General features: G+C 35.9%; 1 protein-coding gene across 1 annotated transcript; it reads right to left on the reverse strand.

Moving 5' to 3' along the window:
* Positions 1–1,082: 1,082 nt before the first annotated feature.
* On the reverse strand, positions 1,083–4,729 carry LOC146898210 (flavin-containing monooxygenase FMO GS-OX-like 4). Its single transcript, XM_085734974.1, has 6 exons — positions 3,956–4,729; positions 3,637–3,774; positions 3,104–3,186; positions 2,843–2,978; positions 1,776–1,949; positions 1,083–1,446 (listed from the first exon to the last, which is right to left on the reverse strand). Exons 1-6 carry the CDS (start codon positions 4,541–4,543, stop codon positions 1,273–1,275), a joined length of 1,293 nt encoding a protein of 430 aa, XP_085591100.1. The 5' UTR covers positions 4,544–4,729; the 3' UTR covers positions 1,083–1,272.
* Positions 4,730–19,001: the final 14,272 nt, after the last annotated feature.

Below are 19,001 nucleotides of genomic sequence, written 5' to 3' on the forward strand. Positions count from 1 at the left end.
TTGAGTGGCGATCATCTTCATTGCACTCATCTTTAAAATCTATATTGTACACGGTATGGATTTTTCTAAGGGCTATTTACTAAAGGGTGGTTGGTTGATCTCAGAAAATTACAAGCTAATTGTTTCAAAGCTGAAAAAGAGCAAATTCACCATCATGCGATCAACCTGCCATGAATTACTACACCATTTGTATGAGACGTGAAATTGTTAAAAGCACAGTTCGGGAAAATGAAGTGCACCTTGTCCACTCAAGGTGATTGAAGAAAGTGAAACATATTTAAGAAATAAAGAGACATTTTGAAAATTTGCATCTTATTTATTAAGACGGAAATGTTAACGAGTCTCCCTGAAGCACACTTTAAGCATCTAAAGTGATAATATTTTATGAAAATTTGTGCATTTATTGTATTGAAAATTAAGTCTTTACTTTTTTTAAAGAATAATTTCTTCATTAAAAATGCTTAAAGTGTATTCCGGAAGACTTGTTAACAAGACTTTTTTTTTAAAAAAAAATCATTGGTTGGATTTACGTCTATATTGTGACTTTGAGGAATGCTAGCAACACACATTTTAACACATACTTTTCAACACACTCTTTGTGATTGGTTAAAAACCACATATGTCCCACCGTGGGGTTCATGTAAATTTGGTGGAACTCATGTGATTTTTAACCAATCAAAGAGAGTGTGTTGAAAAGTGTGTGTTAAAATGTGTGTTGCTAGCATTTCTCTTATGACTTTTAAGAGCCTACCCAATAATTTTCAAATTCTTACCCTACTCCCATATGGTTTCTAAACTTGATTACACTTGGATCCTATACTATGACTTTTTTTTTTTCAGACAACAAATCCCCTCCACCATAGCAATGATATAGTAGGAGAATAAAAAATTCCATTAACTTGGTTTAAAAATAACTCATAAGATTTGTCATATTGGTAAACCTTACTAATATCTAAGTTTTCTTACACATCCATTGTTTTCGTTCCTATTAGTTGCATACAAACACCACTATCTTCTGCTTCTTTAGTTTGGCATCCGTACAAGTACTTCAAATGGGATGTAAATAAAGAAGAGTTATGTACGATATTTGTTTTCAATTTACAAGACTACATAAAACATACATATTTTTTATTTGTGGTGGCCGAGATTTGAACCCCGAACCTTGCGTAAAACATACATATCAATTATTCAATCAAGCTAAAAAAATATTTTTTGCTTAAAATAGTGATCGGAGGGAGTATATCATTGCAATGGTGAAAGGATATTTGTTTTTTATGGAGTGGATGTAGTTTGAATGATTGAATCCCAATAAGCATCATCCCATTGATCTCTATATTTGTTGGGCAACTCAATTAATTTCTTGAAACACTCTACCAACAGATTTTCCTTCCATGCTTCCAAAGGACGCAACCCAAGTTGTGCAGCCAGCCAATGTTTGTAATCAACCTGCCACGCAAATTTTATGAGATACTCCAAGTATCATTTATTTTTAGGTACATTAAATTACTTTTGACCTATTAACGATGATTTTTTTTACATGAGAAAACAAAAAAGATGGGCTATATAGAAATAACTCCTATAAGAAGAAAATTCATAATTGGTTAGAGTAAACCTACTATTAATTTGTAATTCAATTTTGCATGAATACAAGAGCACAAAACTGAACTTGTAGTTTATTGGATCTTGCTAACAAGTATTTTAAAGACGTTGTTTAAGAAACCCACAAAAAATAATTTGTCTTAAAAATACAAGTCAAACATGTATTATTTAATTACCTGCAATGGACGAAGGGAAAGAGCACAACTTTTGGGCAAGCCATTCTTCTCCATTTCATGATAGATATTTTGAACAGATTCCATCATCTCCTCTTTTGTAGGTAACAAAATCTTACCAGACAAAACCCTAGCAACCCACATGGCTTGTAATTCAACAATAGCAAAGATGGGTTCCTGGCCATAGCATGTTATTCAATTCCTCAGCTGTGAAGCCCGGATACGAGATACGATACGGATACGATACTGCACCGATACGCTGATACGGGAAAATTTCAAAAATCAAGATACGATACGGCTGGGATACGTTAATAAAAAAATTATATAATTAAATGTACAATATAATTATAACCATTTTTTTAATATGCAAATATATTAACAAACACAAGAAACCAGGCTCGTAGCACATTAACATAAATATAAATAATATTGACGATTAAGAGAGTGGTCATTAGTCAATTACATACGCAATATATACCAAAGTCGTCTGATACCAAGACTTCGACGGTGGCCAAAGTGGACGGCGACCACTTTGGAAGAAAAAGTTGAAACCCTAATTTCTTAGAAAGGGAAAGATGCAATTGTTTGTGTGGTGTGGTGTGGGTCGTACTGGCACCAAAGAAAGATAAAGGAAATATATATATATATATATATATATATATATATATATATATATTATAGTAATATACTGTTTTTATTCTTATTTTTTACAACAAAAAAAAACAGAAATCAAAATAATATAAAAAACACAAGTATCCGTGTGTATCGGGACGTATCGGAAAGTATCGGATAATTAATTTTTAAAAAAATAAAATTTAATATTTGGATACTCTCCGGATACGTATCGGAAAGTATCGGGCAGGTATCGGTGCAGGATACGCAGGGGATACGGTACGTCATCCATTTTGAAGTATCGGGGCTTCACAGTTCCTCAGTTACATCATCAATTATTTATTTGTTTAATAAAGCTAATATTGTATCTTGAAAGGGAGTCCTTACTCCTTACTGGGGTTAGGTCCCAAAAAATGGGCAATAACAAATTATAAAGAGAAAAACTTGTTACCAATAACCTTGCTGACGATACCGATGAATGACAACCAAGGTGCTAATGGTGGAGGAAAGACGTGTTTATACAATGGACCAACACACTCTTCTTCAACTGTTACAATTCCATTGGTTTCAAGAAATGGAAAATGGTATTTGTATCTGTCACGCACAAATACTATTCTTTTCAAGAAATGGAAAATACTAGGTCTAAATGGAAAATGTTGGATTTAAATAGAAAACAAAATCTATAAGAAGATAAAATATCCAAGACTGTCTTATTGTACCCAGTGCAGTGAATTATGGTATCTGCAAAAATTGAAGATCCATCTTGAAAGGCAATCGAGCCATCTTCATTCACACGTTTTATCTGCGAGGAAATATAGAAATGATAGTACCAAAAATGTATCTTATCGAAATAAAACGGCTAAAAAGATGTTTCGTAAGTACAAATCATATGTAGATGTAGACACATTCGATATGCACAAGCGCATTTTCAAACTTGAAATTTCCAACTTTTAAATACTTAGTATGTGTAAATTTCTTATGATAAGACTTTTATTCCTAAAGTGTAATTTTACACCAAACTTCATGTGTTGCAACCTCTCAGCAAAATGGAATAGTAGATAGAAGTCGATCATCAACATATTCTTGGCACCACTAGAGCCCTACTCATTTAACAAAAAATTTTTGGGGCACATGTTGCTAGTCATGTTGTGCACATTGATGAGAGGATATACTGACGTTATTTTAGCTATGTTTTGAGTCGTCAATAGGTCATCAATCATGTCACAAGATAATAATCAGAAGCTGTACATACCATATCATGGTATATGACATTGTCGAACTTCACACCGAATGGATTCTCTTTGACTGCTATGTGAACCTCCTTTGCTACTTGTAAAATATCTACTGATATATCAAAAGCACTAGGTCCATATCCAATCAACAGCACAATCTGTAAGGTAGAAATCATCATTAAATTGTATTTTGGATGCTTTTAATATTTTTTTTGTATCGGTATGAAAATGTGTGAGTTTCGGCCACTAAATTACTTGTCTCAGGACAAAAATTAAAAAATTAATGTATATTAGTCAATTTTTCAGGATAGCTTATGTATTTCATTCCAATGAAAGTACCTGGTCGCTAAATGGTTCAGGTACACGATAGTTATGACTATGCATTTGATACCCACTCCACTTTTCAATCCCCAAAATCTCTGCAACTCTCGGTGAACTATTATGCCCCGAACACACCACAACCGCTTCAAAAACTTCCCGGGTCACTAATTCGGATCCTATACTCAACGACTCAACCACCCACCCCTCTTCCTCTGGTTCCACTTTCACCACCCTCGTCTCAAACCGGGTTAACTCCTTAACCCCAAACTCTTCCACAAACCGGTCTAAAAACCGAAGCACTTCAGTATGACCCGGAAACATTCTGGGGTCGGATTCGGACTTCACAAACTGGTAATCACGAAAGCTCATGAGTTGTCTCGGAAGATTTGTGCGTAGGGAACTATAGAGGCTGCTGTGTATGGTTTCGCGATCCGGGTCGATGCCAAGTGGGTCGGATTCGGTGTCTGGGTCGTATATCCAGTTTCCTCCTATTCGGGTGTTTTGTTCGAAAACGACGACGTTGTGGTGTTCGCGTTTTAGTTCGCGTGCGGTGATGAGGCCTGATACGCCTGCACCAATAACTGCGACTTTTACAGAACGGTTCATTGGTATTTTGGTTTTTATAAAATAATCTTCAAATGTTTTCTTAGGTGTCTGTCTTCAAATGTTGTTGTGAAATGTGAGAGATGCTTAATGTATTTCAATTTCTTTGGTGATGAGCTGCCGGGTCAAAGTTGTAACATAAGTTTCTAGAAAATGGACATTAATTTCCTATGTTGAATTTAGGGGGAGGGATATAACCTATGTAGAATTTTGTGTTTATTAGACTCCAACAAGTCAAAATTGAAGCATCTTTAACGCAAGTTGCTTATTTGATTGCTTAAAGGTAAGGGACGCATCTTATTTCGAGTCCGAATTTGCTCCATTTGTAAATTTGTCCAGTTACCCGGTTCTTTTCACAGATACGTGACACGTGGCCACAAACAAATAGTTTAATGGTTTAGATTAAAAAGTTAGATATGTGCTCCACCGTGCTCCTCTGCAATCCCCTTTCTCTCTCTCCCTTGTCATCTTCTCTCTTATTTGCTTACCCTTTTTTCCTTTTGATTGTGCTTTTTTTTTTTTTTTTCCTGCGTTCATAATAAAAGCATTCTCCATTTCAATATTGGTTCTGATTCTGTTTTTTTTTTTTCCTCCGTTAGTAATAAAACCAGCTTGAATTTTAATTTCATTTATATCATATCAGGCATGATTCTTGTTACTCGTCTGTGAAGTTTTTGAGGAAAACGAAATCGATACCTAACATTTGGGATAAATCACAGAAAAGGTAAATTGAAGGAATTAAGAGGCACCGATGTGAAATTTGAAGGTGAAAGGGGATACATGTCGCCGGAATCACAATCCTTTATGTTTAATTAGTAATACAATTTCAGTTTCCAGTTGAAAAGAATTGCTCTGTTCACGAATTGGGGAATTTGGAAGAATCGTTCTCTGTTTTTTACTTTAATTAAACATTACTAGTTTTCAGTTTCAAAGGTGCAGCGGCGAGACGGTGGCATTCTCAAGTAATCCTCTATTTTTTCAATTAAACAATACTGGTTTTTAGTTTTAATCCAAGCCATTGAACTTGTAATTGCCACATGTCACGTATCTGTGAAAAGAACCGGGTAACTGGACAGATTTACAAATGGAGCAGATCCGGACTCTCTTATTTCATGTTTACCACTGGAGTACGCCAGCATGGCATTGCTCATTGCTTAAAACTAAGCAACGTTGCTTAAATAAGCAACAGCAGGACTGGGTTGCTTGTTACTCCCTCCGTCCCATATTACTTGACACAGTTAACTCTGACACATATATCAATGCACATTTTTTATCTTTAATATCTTTAATTCTCTATTATAAAAAATTATGAAAATTTAATATTTTAAAAATATTCATCGAGACGAATCCAACAACATCTTACATGATAATGTTTATCTTTGTATATTAGTAGAAAAATACGGTCAAAGTATGTTAAGTCAATATTATATATTGTCAACTAGGTCGTCTATTGTGGGACGGAGGGAGTAATAAAAAATTATTTATATGCCTCGGTAGCAGCACAAAATGAACATGTCTATGCTTGTAGAAAAATTGGAGAGAGAAAATGTCAAAGAAAAATTGTTTGTTTTTTGGGTTGAAATTAAGAGACCAGCGTTGAAGTGAAATCTCAATAGATTTCTTAAAAATGATTTGGCACAAATGACCCTACCAAAATTGGGTCAAGCAACCCAATTTCATCATAGCATTGGAGATGCCCTTATAGCACTATGTAATGTATTGGTAAGTCCCATTGTTTAGGTTATATCACATGTTTATAAATCCCATTTGACTAAAAAACATCTAGCTATCACTTTCTTACTAGTTTATTGCTAATTTTTAATACTCCTTCCGTCTCATAATATTTGTCGTTTTTGAGAAATTTACACCTACCAAGAAATCAAATAAATTTTGTTAATATATGAATGATGTTGGTTATAGATTTATTGAACCCGTATCTTTTGGGTAAAAGTCAAATATCATGTCCACCTAAACTACAACAGATTGTTTTATAATGTGAGATATTGAAACCTATTTTACAAGTTTTAAGTGAATGAGAGAAACAAAATTTATATTGTATTTGTTTTAAATCATTTTATTTTCTTTTGGTAAACACAAGTTGATTAAAAACAATTTCAAGGATAAGGAGATAGATGATAGAGAGATAGATACAGAGAATTTCTATTAGTTCATGTAACGCCCGTCGTAATTATTTAATTATTTTGATGAGTTTTAGCATATATTTATATGATTTATATGTGTGATTTATATGATTTATGAATTTAAGTGGTTTACATGATTTATAGTTAAATTGTGTGATTTTTGAGATTTATGTGGAGTATATGATTTTGTGAAGTTTTAATGTTGGTGTGACTTATTTTATTATTAGATAAAATAAGATATGAAAAATAAAATAAAAATATTAAAAGTGGGGCTGTGAGGTGAAATGAGTAAGTTTAGAGGTGAGTAGAGTAATACGAAGAGATAAATAGGGCAGACATAAGTTAGAATAGTTTTTACGTGAAACGCTTTTGGAGAAAAAGGGAGAAAAGTCAGAAAAGAGGAGAACAAGAGGGAGAGCTGCGATTTTCATCAAAACCAGGTAAGGGTGAGACTAACTTTCAATATTATTAAGGGTATGATTCTGAAAAATGGATTTAGCATGATTAGGTTGAGTTTTTGTGAGAATTGAGAATTAGGGTTAATGACCGATTTTGATGATTGAACCATGAAAAGATGTTAGATTGATGCAAAACTTGTATACAGACCTTAGATATTACATAGGGTGATAATTAGATGCTATTTGGATGATAGAACCATGAGGATAGATGAAAAGTTGAGATTTTTAGGTTTCTGCCCGTACTGACATTCATCGCTCGCAACTGCGAGCAGCAACACTCGCAACTGCGAGCTATGAACTCATCGCTCGCCATTGCGAGCAACATTACTCGCCATTGCGAGCAAAATCACTCGCCACTGTGAGAAGCCCAGATACTCGCCATTGCGAGCCAAGTTCCTCGCCAGTGAGAGCAACACTGTTAGTTGCCCAATTGTTTCCCTTGCGATTCCTTTCGCACATGTAATTAAGAGATGAACCTAGAGTTAAGAGTGAGAGTTGTTTAGACTGTTAGAGCTGCACGGAAGCCTGAGTTAGATGATTGTGATTATTAGCAAAGAAGTATTGGTTTACAAGTATTATTTATGATGATTTATGATGCTAAGTTGATATGATGCATTCCTTTAATGATGTTATGATGCTCAAGCACTGTTATATGCTGTATTTTGCTGTTGTCAAATGCTGTTGACCAATTAATGTCTTGAAGTTGCATGAGTAGTTCTAAGTTGAAAAGATTTGAGAAGTTGTCCATAATAATGGAATTATAAGAGTTGTTCATGATGTTGTCTAAGTTGTAGGAAGATTGAGTCCATTGCATAATCATTAAAGATGGGGACTTGAGGCCCGGCAGCTTAATGCTCAAAATATGTTGGGGGCTTGAAGCCCGGCAGCTTTATGCTCACTTGTTGAAGAGCCTAATTACGCTCATATATGTTGGGGGCTTGATGCCCTGAATTGTACCACATGCATTTGCATATCAAGAAGTTTACGATGATATAAGTTGTTAAGAGTTGCATTGTCAAGTTGAGTCGCATTGTCGAGTCAAGTGTCGAGCCGAATAAGATATTTGTTGATGATATTTGATTATGAATAATTTGTTTGCTAAGTGATAAATGTTTGATATGATAATGATGTTTTATGTTGTTAAATGCATTCTGATGAATTATATGCTTAATTTATTGACTGTGAAATCTCTCCCTTTCTGCTTGAAAATGTTGCCCTTCGTATGGGTAACTTGCAGGTAATAAAGACTAGAGGCGTTCGTAAGTGGACTCCTCACATTGTGTCTAGGCGCTCTGATACGTAACGGGATGGGACTTGCTTTTACTTCTAATCCTTACGTGTCTTTTATGAACTTTTTGTGAATAAGTATTGAACCAAAATTTATGAGATTTTCTGATAAGGTCTGCGTGCCAAGACTTTTATTATGTTGAACTATTTTCCGCTGCAAAGTTTCAGATTTTATGATGTTGAATTTTGAAGGATAACGTTAATTATCCATTTTATGACTTTCAAGTAGTATGTGACATTCCGTTTATGATTTAAATACTCTGATTTTATATGAAATTTTTATGTTGGGAAAATGGGGTGTTACAGTTCACCCCACAACTAGATAACTACTTCATGTACCTTCACACTTAAAGGATTTTCCAATATAATCTTGTCAACCAGACAATACCTTCGATTTCTCAACCATAAAGAATTCTGACTTAACTAGTCTCTTTATGATACCAAAGAATTTGGCTACAACTTAGACCTTTGATGTATTACAACAACAAAGAATTGAAAGGTTGTTTAATGGTCACAAGTTTACTTTCACATAAAGGATAGATAACTTTCTATCATAATAGAAGTGTTTGATCTTTCAATGAAAGTATATTGTAATATATATCACTTGTGAATTTTTCTTTATTTCTCTAACTTAGACCTTTGATGAATTACACCAACAAAGAATTGAAAGGATATTTAGTGGTAACAAATTTACTTTCACATAGAGGATAGATAATTTTTATGAAGTTTGATTAATATCTTACACTTTTAATCATTGTGAACAAGGGTCGTACTTTCATGCTTGCATACCTTAAATCACAATCAAGATACCTCTTTTGACCTTGCACTTGGTTGGTGATTGGAATGAGTATAATTTCATAAAAAATTGCATTCTATGGATATGATAAATATTATGGTTAAATAGTTTATAATATTGTTATTTTTATTCTTATACTTATCTTATATTTATTTGTTTGTTCATTTTTTTATAGAATGAGTATTAACATAAGCATCAATACTGAAGACCCGTGTCTCATTGATAGTGTAATTATCTAACAATTCTCAAAGATAAAAAGTATATTTCTTATTTATTAAAAAGAGAATTCAATGTTAATACCATATCTGGTATTACAAAGATTATTGAAGGCTCTGGACGAGCTAATATATTATTATATGGAGGAACAAATTTATTCAGTGAGAATGTGTTGTACTCACACAAGTCTCATAGGAATTTATTAATTTTGTAACATATTTGCCTAAATGTATACCATCTTAAAACAAGAAACGAATGAAGTATTGAATATCTTTGTATCACAAAACATGACTTGTATAGAGCATGTGTATTGAAAATGCTATCTTTTTTTTTCTTCTGGTTTGTACTACACTTACATTAGTATAATTGAAGCACGTATAATTGTAAACCAGAAGTTTTCAAATCATAATAAATTTGTGATTTGACATGATCAGTTTGGGTTCTTTGACTTGACTTAAAAGTGGTGATGAAAAGTATGGATGACAAACTTTTAGAAATTTAGGAGATTAAAACGAAAAGTATGAATATTAGAGATAGGAATAAATGCTTTGTTTATAATAGTAATTTTGATATTTATAGCTCACCAGCACTCAATTGGAGGGATAGTTTTATGTGTTACTTGGCTCCACCTGATACTCTCAAACTAGAAGAGTTTCATGTGGTATGCAGGTATGTACATGAAGGTGAGAAAAACACAAGAAGGGGGGTTGAATTGTGTTTTGAAAAATTCTTCTTTTCTCCTAAAAACTGAACACACTGATCAGAAGCTAGGTGAGACAGCTTCTGAAGTGATAATCAGAATCTAAATGCAGCGGAATAAAACAGAGAGAGAGAAGAAGAACGACACAAAGCAATTATACTGGTTCCTTCCACAATCCGGAAGTAGTCCAGTCCCCCTTGCACTTCCAAGGAGATTTCACTATGAGTAATATCTGATTACAAATGCTCAAGCACACAAGCAAGAGACTTCCAATGCTCAAGCACACAAGCTAGAGACTTCCTTTGCTCAAGAACACAATCAAGAGACTTCCTGCTCAAGCACAACTGCAAGAGACTTCCTAACTAAACAAAATTACACAGAAAATTGTTTAAGGTTGAACACTTGATATACAATCAGAGGTGCTCACAATACAAATCAGATACAGACTCAATGGACTTAAGAATTTCTAAGATATGACTTTGAGACACAGAAATTCTAAGTGAATGCAGAACAATTTCAGCAGAGGTTTGGTACTTGTGAAAATCTTGTGAGTCTTTCGTTTAGCGTTCTTGCATTACCAATTCTCTAGGTCTTCACTCCTTTATATAGAGGTGTGAAAGAGACGTTATGAAATTGCCAGCACACCAAAGAGTCGTTAATGAAGCTTGATCTTTCACCAATGATCTTTTGCCTGATTTGGTTGTTGTCCTATGAAGAACCAATTTGAAATCCATTCCTTATCCAAGGGAACATATATGCAGGCGAGACCGTATTCTGGAGCTGTTTTCTTGTCTTGAAGCGTGGACACAAAACAGAGTAGTGGAGAACGTGGTTGTACAATTCGTACAAAGTACAATGTCAACGCTTTCGTCCAAAATGCAAGCACAAGCCTTCAAACATCTTTGAAATGACCGTTGCAAAATTCCACTAATCCTTTGTTTGTGTTTTCGAATCCAATGGACAGCTTTTGCATTGATAATTCTTCAATTCTTGAATCTTTTGCAAATCCAGTTGAGATTCAGCTTCTGGTGAAATAGCTTCTGATGAGGCAGCTTCTGATGATGCAGCTTCTGATGATATGACTTCTGCAGCTTCTGATGACGCAGCTTCTGATGATGTGGCTTCTGGACCTCTTGTCTTCAGAAGCACTATTCTTCAGGAGCAGCTTTACTTCAGGAGCGCTATTTCTTCAGGAGCAGCTTGACTTCAGGAGCGCTTTGCCTTCAGAATCATCTAAGCTTCATTTTCTTTTGCTCTTTATTTGCTCATTCAGAACCAATGATGATGTGACTTTATAATTATGGTCCTGTACACTTGAACAAATATTAGCTAGTCCAATTTACAATTTTTAATACCTTGTTATCATCAAAACTCTTTAAGGTTCATTGTTAAACACATTTTGTTCCAACAATCTCCCCCTTTTTGATGATGACAAACAAAAGTATTTAAAATTGATCAATTGTTGTTAATCTAATTAACAAGTTGACTTTGGGGTTCTGAGGTTTGTAAGCTCAGAGTCTGAGGTTTGTAAGCTCAAACTCCCCCTGAGTCTGATAGTCTTTAAGGTGAGGTTTGTAAGCTCCCCCTAAGTTCTATCCAGGTTAATTAAATTCATTTTTCGCACAATAACAATTATCAGAGCTTAAAAACAAAATTGAATCATTGAAAGAATTAACTTATAGATAAGAAGAATGGTTCAATTAATTTTACTTGAATTTTAATACTCCTTCGTTCGTTCATAGCTTATACCAATAAGGTAAAAAAATGATAGAAGTTTTTCAAAAAATTTCAAATGCCATTAATGGGGCTCAGATCAAAAATACTTGTCACATATACTCCCCCTTTTATCATTATCAAAAAAGATAAAAAGAAAACATAAAAGACAAAAAGATTTGAGAAAAAAAAACTCAAACAAAAGAGAGTATACAAGAAATTAATCAGATCAAAAATATATGAACATGAATATCTAAAATATCAGAAGCAGCTAAACAGTCAGAATCAGTAAGCATTCAGAAGCAAAGAGAATTAAAACAGAATGGTTTCAGAAGCAAGGACTAGGAATTCAAAACAAACAACAAACAAAAAGAAAAACACAAGGGTGTGCAACTAAGTGTTGGTTTGATGTTGTTTCTTCATCTCCTCCATTTCTTCAATCTTCTTCTGCAACAGTTCTTCAAGCTGTTGTTGCCTCTGGAGAAGAGCCTGTTCCCTTTCCTTAGCTTCTTGCTGCTGCTGTGCCATCTGTTTCTTCAGAAGCTTACACAACCTTGCTTCTCTGGTCAAGTAATCCGTTTCTAAGAAGAAAGGCTGGTTTGCCAGGAGCAGTGTAGAACTTCTTACTCTAAGACTCTGATTCAGATTTTCCATTAGCCTTCTGACTGATGCTTGCTTGACTCTGATGCATTTAGCCTTGATCTCTTCAATAAGCTCAGCTGCCCGGTTCTGAAGAGATGCCCAGGAGTCTTCATATGCACTTGTGAGATCAATTGTCCTTCGTTGATCCACAAGATTATGCAATCTACTAAGGATTGTCAGAAGCTCAGAATTAATATATCCAGATTCCAGGATGTTTGTGGGTGGTTGTTCAAGGATTTCAAGATCAGAATCACTGATTTCCAAATCTTGAAAAGGGTTAGGAATTGGAATGGTAAAGTGTGTTTGAGTGTTTGAAGATGAAGGCTGGTCAGAGGCAATGTGAGTGGTAGAGGTTGAGGCTTGAACATTGACTAGAGAGATGTCAACATCCATGGGAGTTGGTTGTGGGGAGTGTTCAATTTCAGTTGGTGGTTGTTGTGGTGAAGTTGATGTTTGAGTGTTGAGTTGGGGGTCAATGGTAGCTGTTGGTGATTGTGGGGGTGTTGTGGGTTTATGTGGTTCAGGTGTTTGTTGATGGGGGTTTTCTGAAACAACATTTTCAGAAGCATCTGCTTCTGGAGTTGCTTCAGAGGCCTTTTCTGAGGTAAATTTGTCTATGGGTAACTCACCTGAGTAATGGAGAGCAAGATTGTCTAAGACAGAAGTGTCTTCTATTGGTTCAGGTACAGATGGTGAAGAAGGTGAAATGGGGATAGAGGTGACTGGAATCTGAATTACCTGATCTGCAGGGCCAGCTTCAGAAGTGATCATCTGTGGATCAGCAGCTTGAGGAACTACTTCTGAAGTTCCCTCTTCTGGAGCATTTTCAAAAATGAGCATCATATCGTCTTCCTCATTGTCTTCAGTGGGCTTACCAGCAATGGCTCTTACTTCAGCCAATTTATCTTTGTAGAACCTATCACAGTCTTCCAATCCCAAAGCCTTGAGCTTTTCATCTCTTTGATGAGTGTATTGTGCTTTTAGATCCTTTTTGTCTGCAATAAGTTCAGAAGCACGTTCATCTGCCATCCTTTTCCTTATTGGAGTCATCTCAACCATAAGACTCACAAGTTAAAGGGGAGCCTTCTTCTTCTTCAGCTTGGGATCAGCCTCTTCTTTTTCCATTTCTTCAAAAGCTTCCTCCAGCTGCTCTTGAGTGATTACCAAGTCTGCCTTACCTTTTCTTCTCTTCTGAGGAATAGAAGCAGCACCAATCTTCTGCATCTTTCCTTTATCCTTGATAGAAACAGGTTTAGCTTCAGACTTAGCAACTTTAGCAATAGCAGCTTCTAACTCAGTACTGGTTCTGGCCTTCTTTCCTTTAGTAGGAGCAGCATCAGATTCAGAACTAGTTCTGGCCCTTTTCCCTTTAGGTGCATCAGAAACAGCAGCTTCTGACACAGCAACTGCTTTGGCCTTCTTGCCTTTCCCTTTAGCAAGAGCAGCTTCCTCCTGAGACCTCGCATCTTCCTCCAAGACGTACTCAGCTACTAATCTAGCTAAGTGTTCAGGATTACTTTCCTTAACTATGGAAGGAAAGTCTCTGATAATCTCAGATTCTTCTGTGGTCAACTCCAACCATTTCTCATCTTTAGGAGCTGTCTTGAAAAAGTGCATTGAATGCAAAGTCTTGCTACTGATAGTCTTCTCTGTAGTAGAAACTTCGAAGCATTTATCAGAAGCATCCCTTGTTCTTCTCAACAAATCCAGCACTTTCCCTTGATAAAAGATCTCAGAGAGCAATCTTCCATAGGGCACTTGTTTCCTTCCTTTGACTGTGCTTTCATTAATAGCCCAGCAGAGATGATCCAATACATATCTTGGAAAGTTTATCTTTTCCAGATTGGTCATGAAATAGATTGCTAGCTTCTGTTGGTTGTTGGGTTGATCAGACCCACCTGCTCTTTGAAAGAAGCAATCATTGCTGAATTTCACCAACATTCTATTGTGAATCTCCATTTCAGAAGGCTTAGCATCTTTGTTTCCACCCAGAAGAGTGTTGTAGTAGTTTTGCAGAAGGACATCATCCTTCTTAACAATTTCTTGAAACCTTCCTTCTGCATCCATTCTACAAGCTTTAGCAACTATCTCCTCTGTGATGATTACAGGAATACCCATCACTTCAGACCTTATCTCAAGGCTACTGAAGGAAGTGGGATTCAACTCAATCTCCTTCTTTCCTTTCTTCGACCCAGCTGGTTTATCTGCTGCCTTCACAGGCTTTCTATTGACAATTTCAGCCCTTAACCAGAAATCTTTGACCAAGTTCACATATGTTGGCCCATTTAGCATGTTGAAGTAGCCAGACAGTTTCTGAGTTTCTACGTAGCCTTCCATGTCCACTTCGTACTTCTTGAGTGAAGTGAAGTCCACTGGTGATTCTACTTGGACGATTAAGGATTTCCATGGAATATCCATAGTCTTCTCTTTGTAGATGGACCCAGATTCTGATACGCTTTGCTTGTTTGATGTAGATTCTGAAACTTTTGAGCTAGATGATGCCATTTGATGATTGACGAAGATTTGAAGAAGATGAAGATTTTAGGGTTCTAAGGTTGAGAGAATGCGCTTACTTCGCAAGAGGTTTGAGAGCAAATGTGTTTGTTGTGAGTGAGTAGTGTGTGAATTGTCAAAGTGTTAAAAGTAAAACGATTGCAATTCAAAAGAGACAAACAAACATAACATTAATGACAAAATTGGGGGCGCGTGAAAAGTACTTTCAAAGCTATTAAATCATCATTGCCCTTTTTAGTTATACACCAACACATACAGGCCACGTAAGAAGTTCACAGAGTAACTACCAAGTTAGTGGGCCAGAAGTTACTTTTAAAAAGTAACTCCCAACGTTTCCACTAATTCAACTATTCAGAAGCAATAAATCCAGCTTCTGGACTTCAGATGCTGACGTCATCAGAAGCGAGTTTTCCTCAGAACCTCAATAAAGAGCTTCTGATGGACTACTACTTCTGAACTAACTTCAGAACCTAAAATCCTATTCAGGAGCAAGCAAACATCTAATCAGACACGTAATGCATGTTCAAATTTTTCTTTATAAAATCAAATCTTTCAACAGTTAAAGGCTTAGTAAATATATCAGCCCATTGATTTTCAGTATCAATGAATTGTATATCTAAAATTCCTTTTTGAACATAATCTCTGATAAAATGGTGTTTGATTTCAATGTGCTTAGCTCTTGAATGCAAAATTGGATTTTTAGACAAACAAATAGCAGCAGTATTATCACAATAAATGGGAATACTGTTAGCAGTTATCTGATAATCTTCCAACTGATGTTTCATCCAGAGTAGTTGTGTACAACAACTTGCAGCTGAAATGTATTCTGCTTCTGCTGTAGACATAGCAATAGTTGTTTGTCTTTTGCTAGCCCAGGATATAAGATTATCACCCAGAAATTGACAATTGCCACTGGTTGACTTTCTTTCAATCCTATCACCAGCATAATCAGCATCACAGAATCCAATTAGCTTATAATCTAAGGATTTCCTATAAAGGAGTCCAAGATTAGTTGTTCCTTTCAAATACCTGAAGATTCTCTTGACAGCAGTCATATGAGATTCTTTAGGATCTGATTGGAATCTTGCACACAAGCATACACTGAATAAAATATCTGGCCTAGATGCAGTGAGGTATAACAAAGAACCAATCATACCTCTATACAGCTTCTGATCTACTTTAGCTCCTTCATCTTCTTTGCTTAAGGTGCACGTAGGGTGCATTGGAGTGTTCATCACTTTACAATCTTCAAGTTTGAACTTCTTCAGAAGCTCCTTTGCGTACTTTGATTGATGAACATAGACTCCATCTTTGCATTGATTGATTTGAATGCCAAGGAAGAACTTCAGCTCTCCCATCATGCTCATTTCAAATTCATCCTGCATCAACTCAGAAAATTCCTTGCAAAGAGATGCATTAGTAGAACCAAATATTATATCATCAACATATATTTGCACAACAAGAATATCTTTCCCAAGGGTCCTTCTGAAGAGTGTAGTATCAACCTGTCCTCTTTTAAAATCATTTTTGATTAAGAAATTACTTAGTCTATCATACCAAGCTCTGGGAGCTTGTTTCAAGCCATATAGTGATTTCTTCAGTTTAAAAACATGGTCAGGATATTTAATATCCTCAAATCCAGGAGGTTGCTTGACATACACTTCTTCTTCTATGACACCATTTAGAAAAGCACTCTTGACATCCATTTGATATAATATTATGCCATGATTAACTGCATAGGAAAGAAGTAACCTGATTGCTTCCAATCTTGCAACTGGAGCAAACGTTTCAGTGTAATCAATGCCTTCTTGTTGACTATACCCTTGTGCAACAAGCCTGGCTTTGTTTCTTGTTACTTCACCTTGCTCATTCAGCTTGTTTCTGAATACCCATTTTGTTCCAATAATGTTCTTGTGCTGAGGTTTGGGTACCAGATCCCACACATCATTTCTTTGAAATTGATTCAACTCTTCTTGCATAGCTAGGATCCATCCATCATCTGAAAGTGCTTCATCAACTGTTGTAGGTTCAATCATTGAGATTAGTCCAATCATTGACTCCTCTTGTCTGAAATGTGATCTTGTTCTTCTTGGACTATCTTTGTTTCCAATGATTAGCTCCTCAGGATGTGAAGACTTGTGTTTGAATGTGTTTCTGGGAGGATCTGCTTGATGTGAGCCATCTTGTGCTTCATCAGAAGCAGCTTCATCTTGTGCTTCTGATGTGGGTTCAGCTTCTGGACTATCTTCAGATTCAGCTATCTGATCAGGTTCTGGAGTAGCTTCAGGAACCTGTATCTCTGCAGAACTTTCACCTTGCTTTGAAGTTTTATCTTCAAGCTCCTTGTCATCAAATTTAACGTGCATAGATTCTTCAACACAAAGTGTTTCTGAATTATACACTCTGTATGCCTTTGACCTTTCAGAGTAACCTAAAAAGATTCCCCTTTGGGCCTTGGCATCAAATTTCTTTAGGTAGAGCTTGTTGTTCAGAATGTAACATGTACATCCAAATTGATGAAAGTAAGAGATATTGGGTTTTCTTCCTTTAAAGAGTTCATATGCTGTTTTCTCCAAAATAGGTCTAATATAGATCCTGTTTTGAACATAGCATGCTGTATTCACTGCTTCTGCCCAAAAATGTTTTGGTAAATTGTTTTCATGAATCATGGTTCTGGCCATTTCTTGTAAAGTTCTATTCTTTCTCTCTACAACCCCATTTTGTTGTGGTGTTCTAGGAGAAGAGAACTCATGGAAAATTCCATGTTTTTCACAAAAAGCTTCAAATGGCTCATTTTCAAATTCTCCACCATGATCACTTCTGACTTTCAAAATTTTTGATTCTTTTTCAGATTGAATTTGAGTGCAGAAGCTACTGAATACATCACACGCAACATCTTTACTCTTTATGAATTTCACCCAAGTCCATCTGCTGTAATCATCAACAATGACTAATCCATATCTACTTCCATATAGGGATGCAGTACTCACTGGTCCAAATAAATCAATATGGAGTAATTCTAAAGGTCTTGAGGTTGAAACAATGTCTTTGGTTTTAAAAGATGATTTCACAATTTTCCCTCTCTGACATGCACCACAGAGTGCATCTGAATGATAGTCAATGTCTGGTAGCCCTTTCACAAGTTGTAACTTACTAAGCTTAGAGATTAACCTCCAGTTAGCATGTCCCAACCTTCTGTGCCACATCCATTTCTTATCATTCACTGATAGTAGGCAAACCACCTTCTGATCAGCCAGTTCAGAAAAATTGATTTTATAGACATTGTCAACTCTCTTTCCCTTGAACACAATGGATTTGTCTTTCTTGTTGATTACTGTACAGTTGGGTTTTTCAAAAAGCACATCATAACCATTATCACAAAATTGACTGATGCTCAAAAGGTTATGTTCAAGACCATCTACCAACCATACATTATTAATTGAGGTAGAGGAATTACCAATAGTTCCTGTACCTATGATCTTGCCTGACTGGTTGCCCCCAAATTTCACATTTCCTCCCTCTTTCATTGTTAGGCTGAGGAACATGGACTCGTCTCCTGTCATGTGTCTTGAGCAACCGCTGTCTAGGTACCATGATCTTTGCTTTGGCACTGCTCTTAGACATACCTGCATCATTGACATTTTTAGATTTAGGTACCCATTGTTCTATGGGTCCTGGAAGGTTAGTACTTAAGGCTTTACTCTTCACTTCTTGTACCTTGTGCTGTGAGTTGGGTTGCTTCTGATTAACCATCACCTTAGGTTTTGGTACTTCAGAAGCAGTAACTATCTTCTTCTGAAACTTAGACTTCAGAACCCCAGATTTTGGTTTCACCAGACTCTGAGGAATAGGTTCTGATCTTTTCAGGATCCTGACCTTTGAAGTCTTGGAATCAGATTTGATCATAGCCTTTGACTTAGAGTTCTTTGGCGTTGAAGTAATCTTAGCCTTAGGACTAGAAGCTTCAGGTTCTGATTGAACAACAGTTTCCAAC

The sequence above is a fragment of the Medicago sativa genome, chromosome 8, assembly GCF_051527215.1.
Source record: "Medicago sativa cultivar Bolivia chromosome 8, Bolivia_mono, whole genome shotgun sequence".
NCBI classification, from domain to species: Eukaryota; Viridiplantae; Streptophyta; class Magnoliopsida; order Fabales; family Fabaceae; genus Medicago; species Medicago sativa.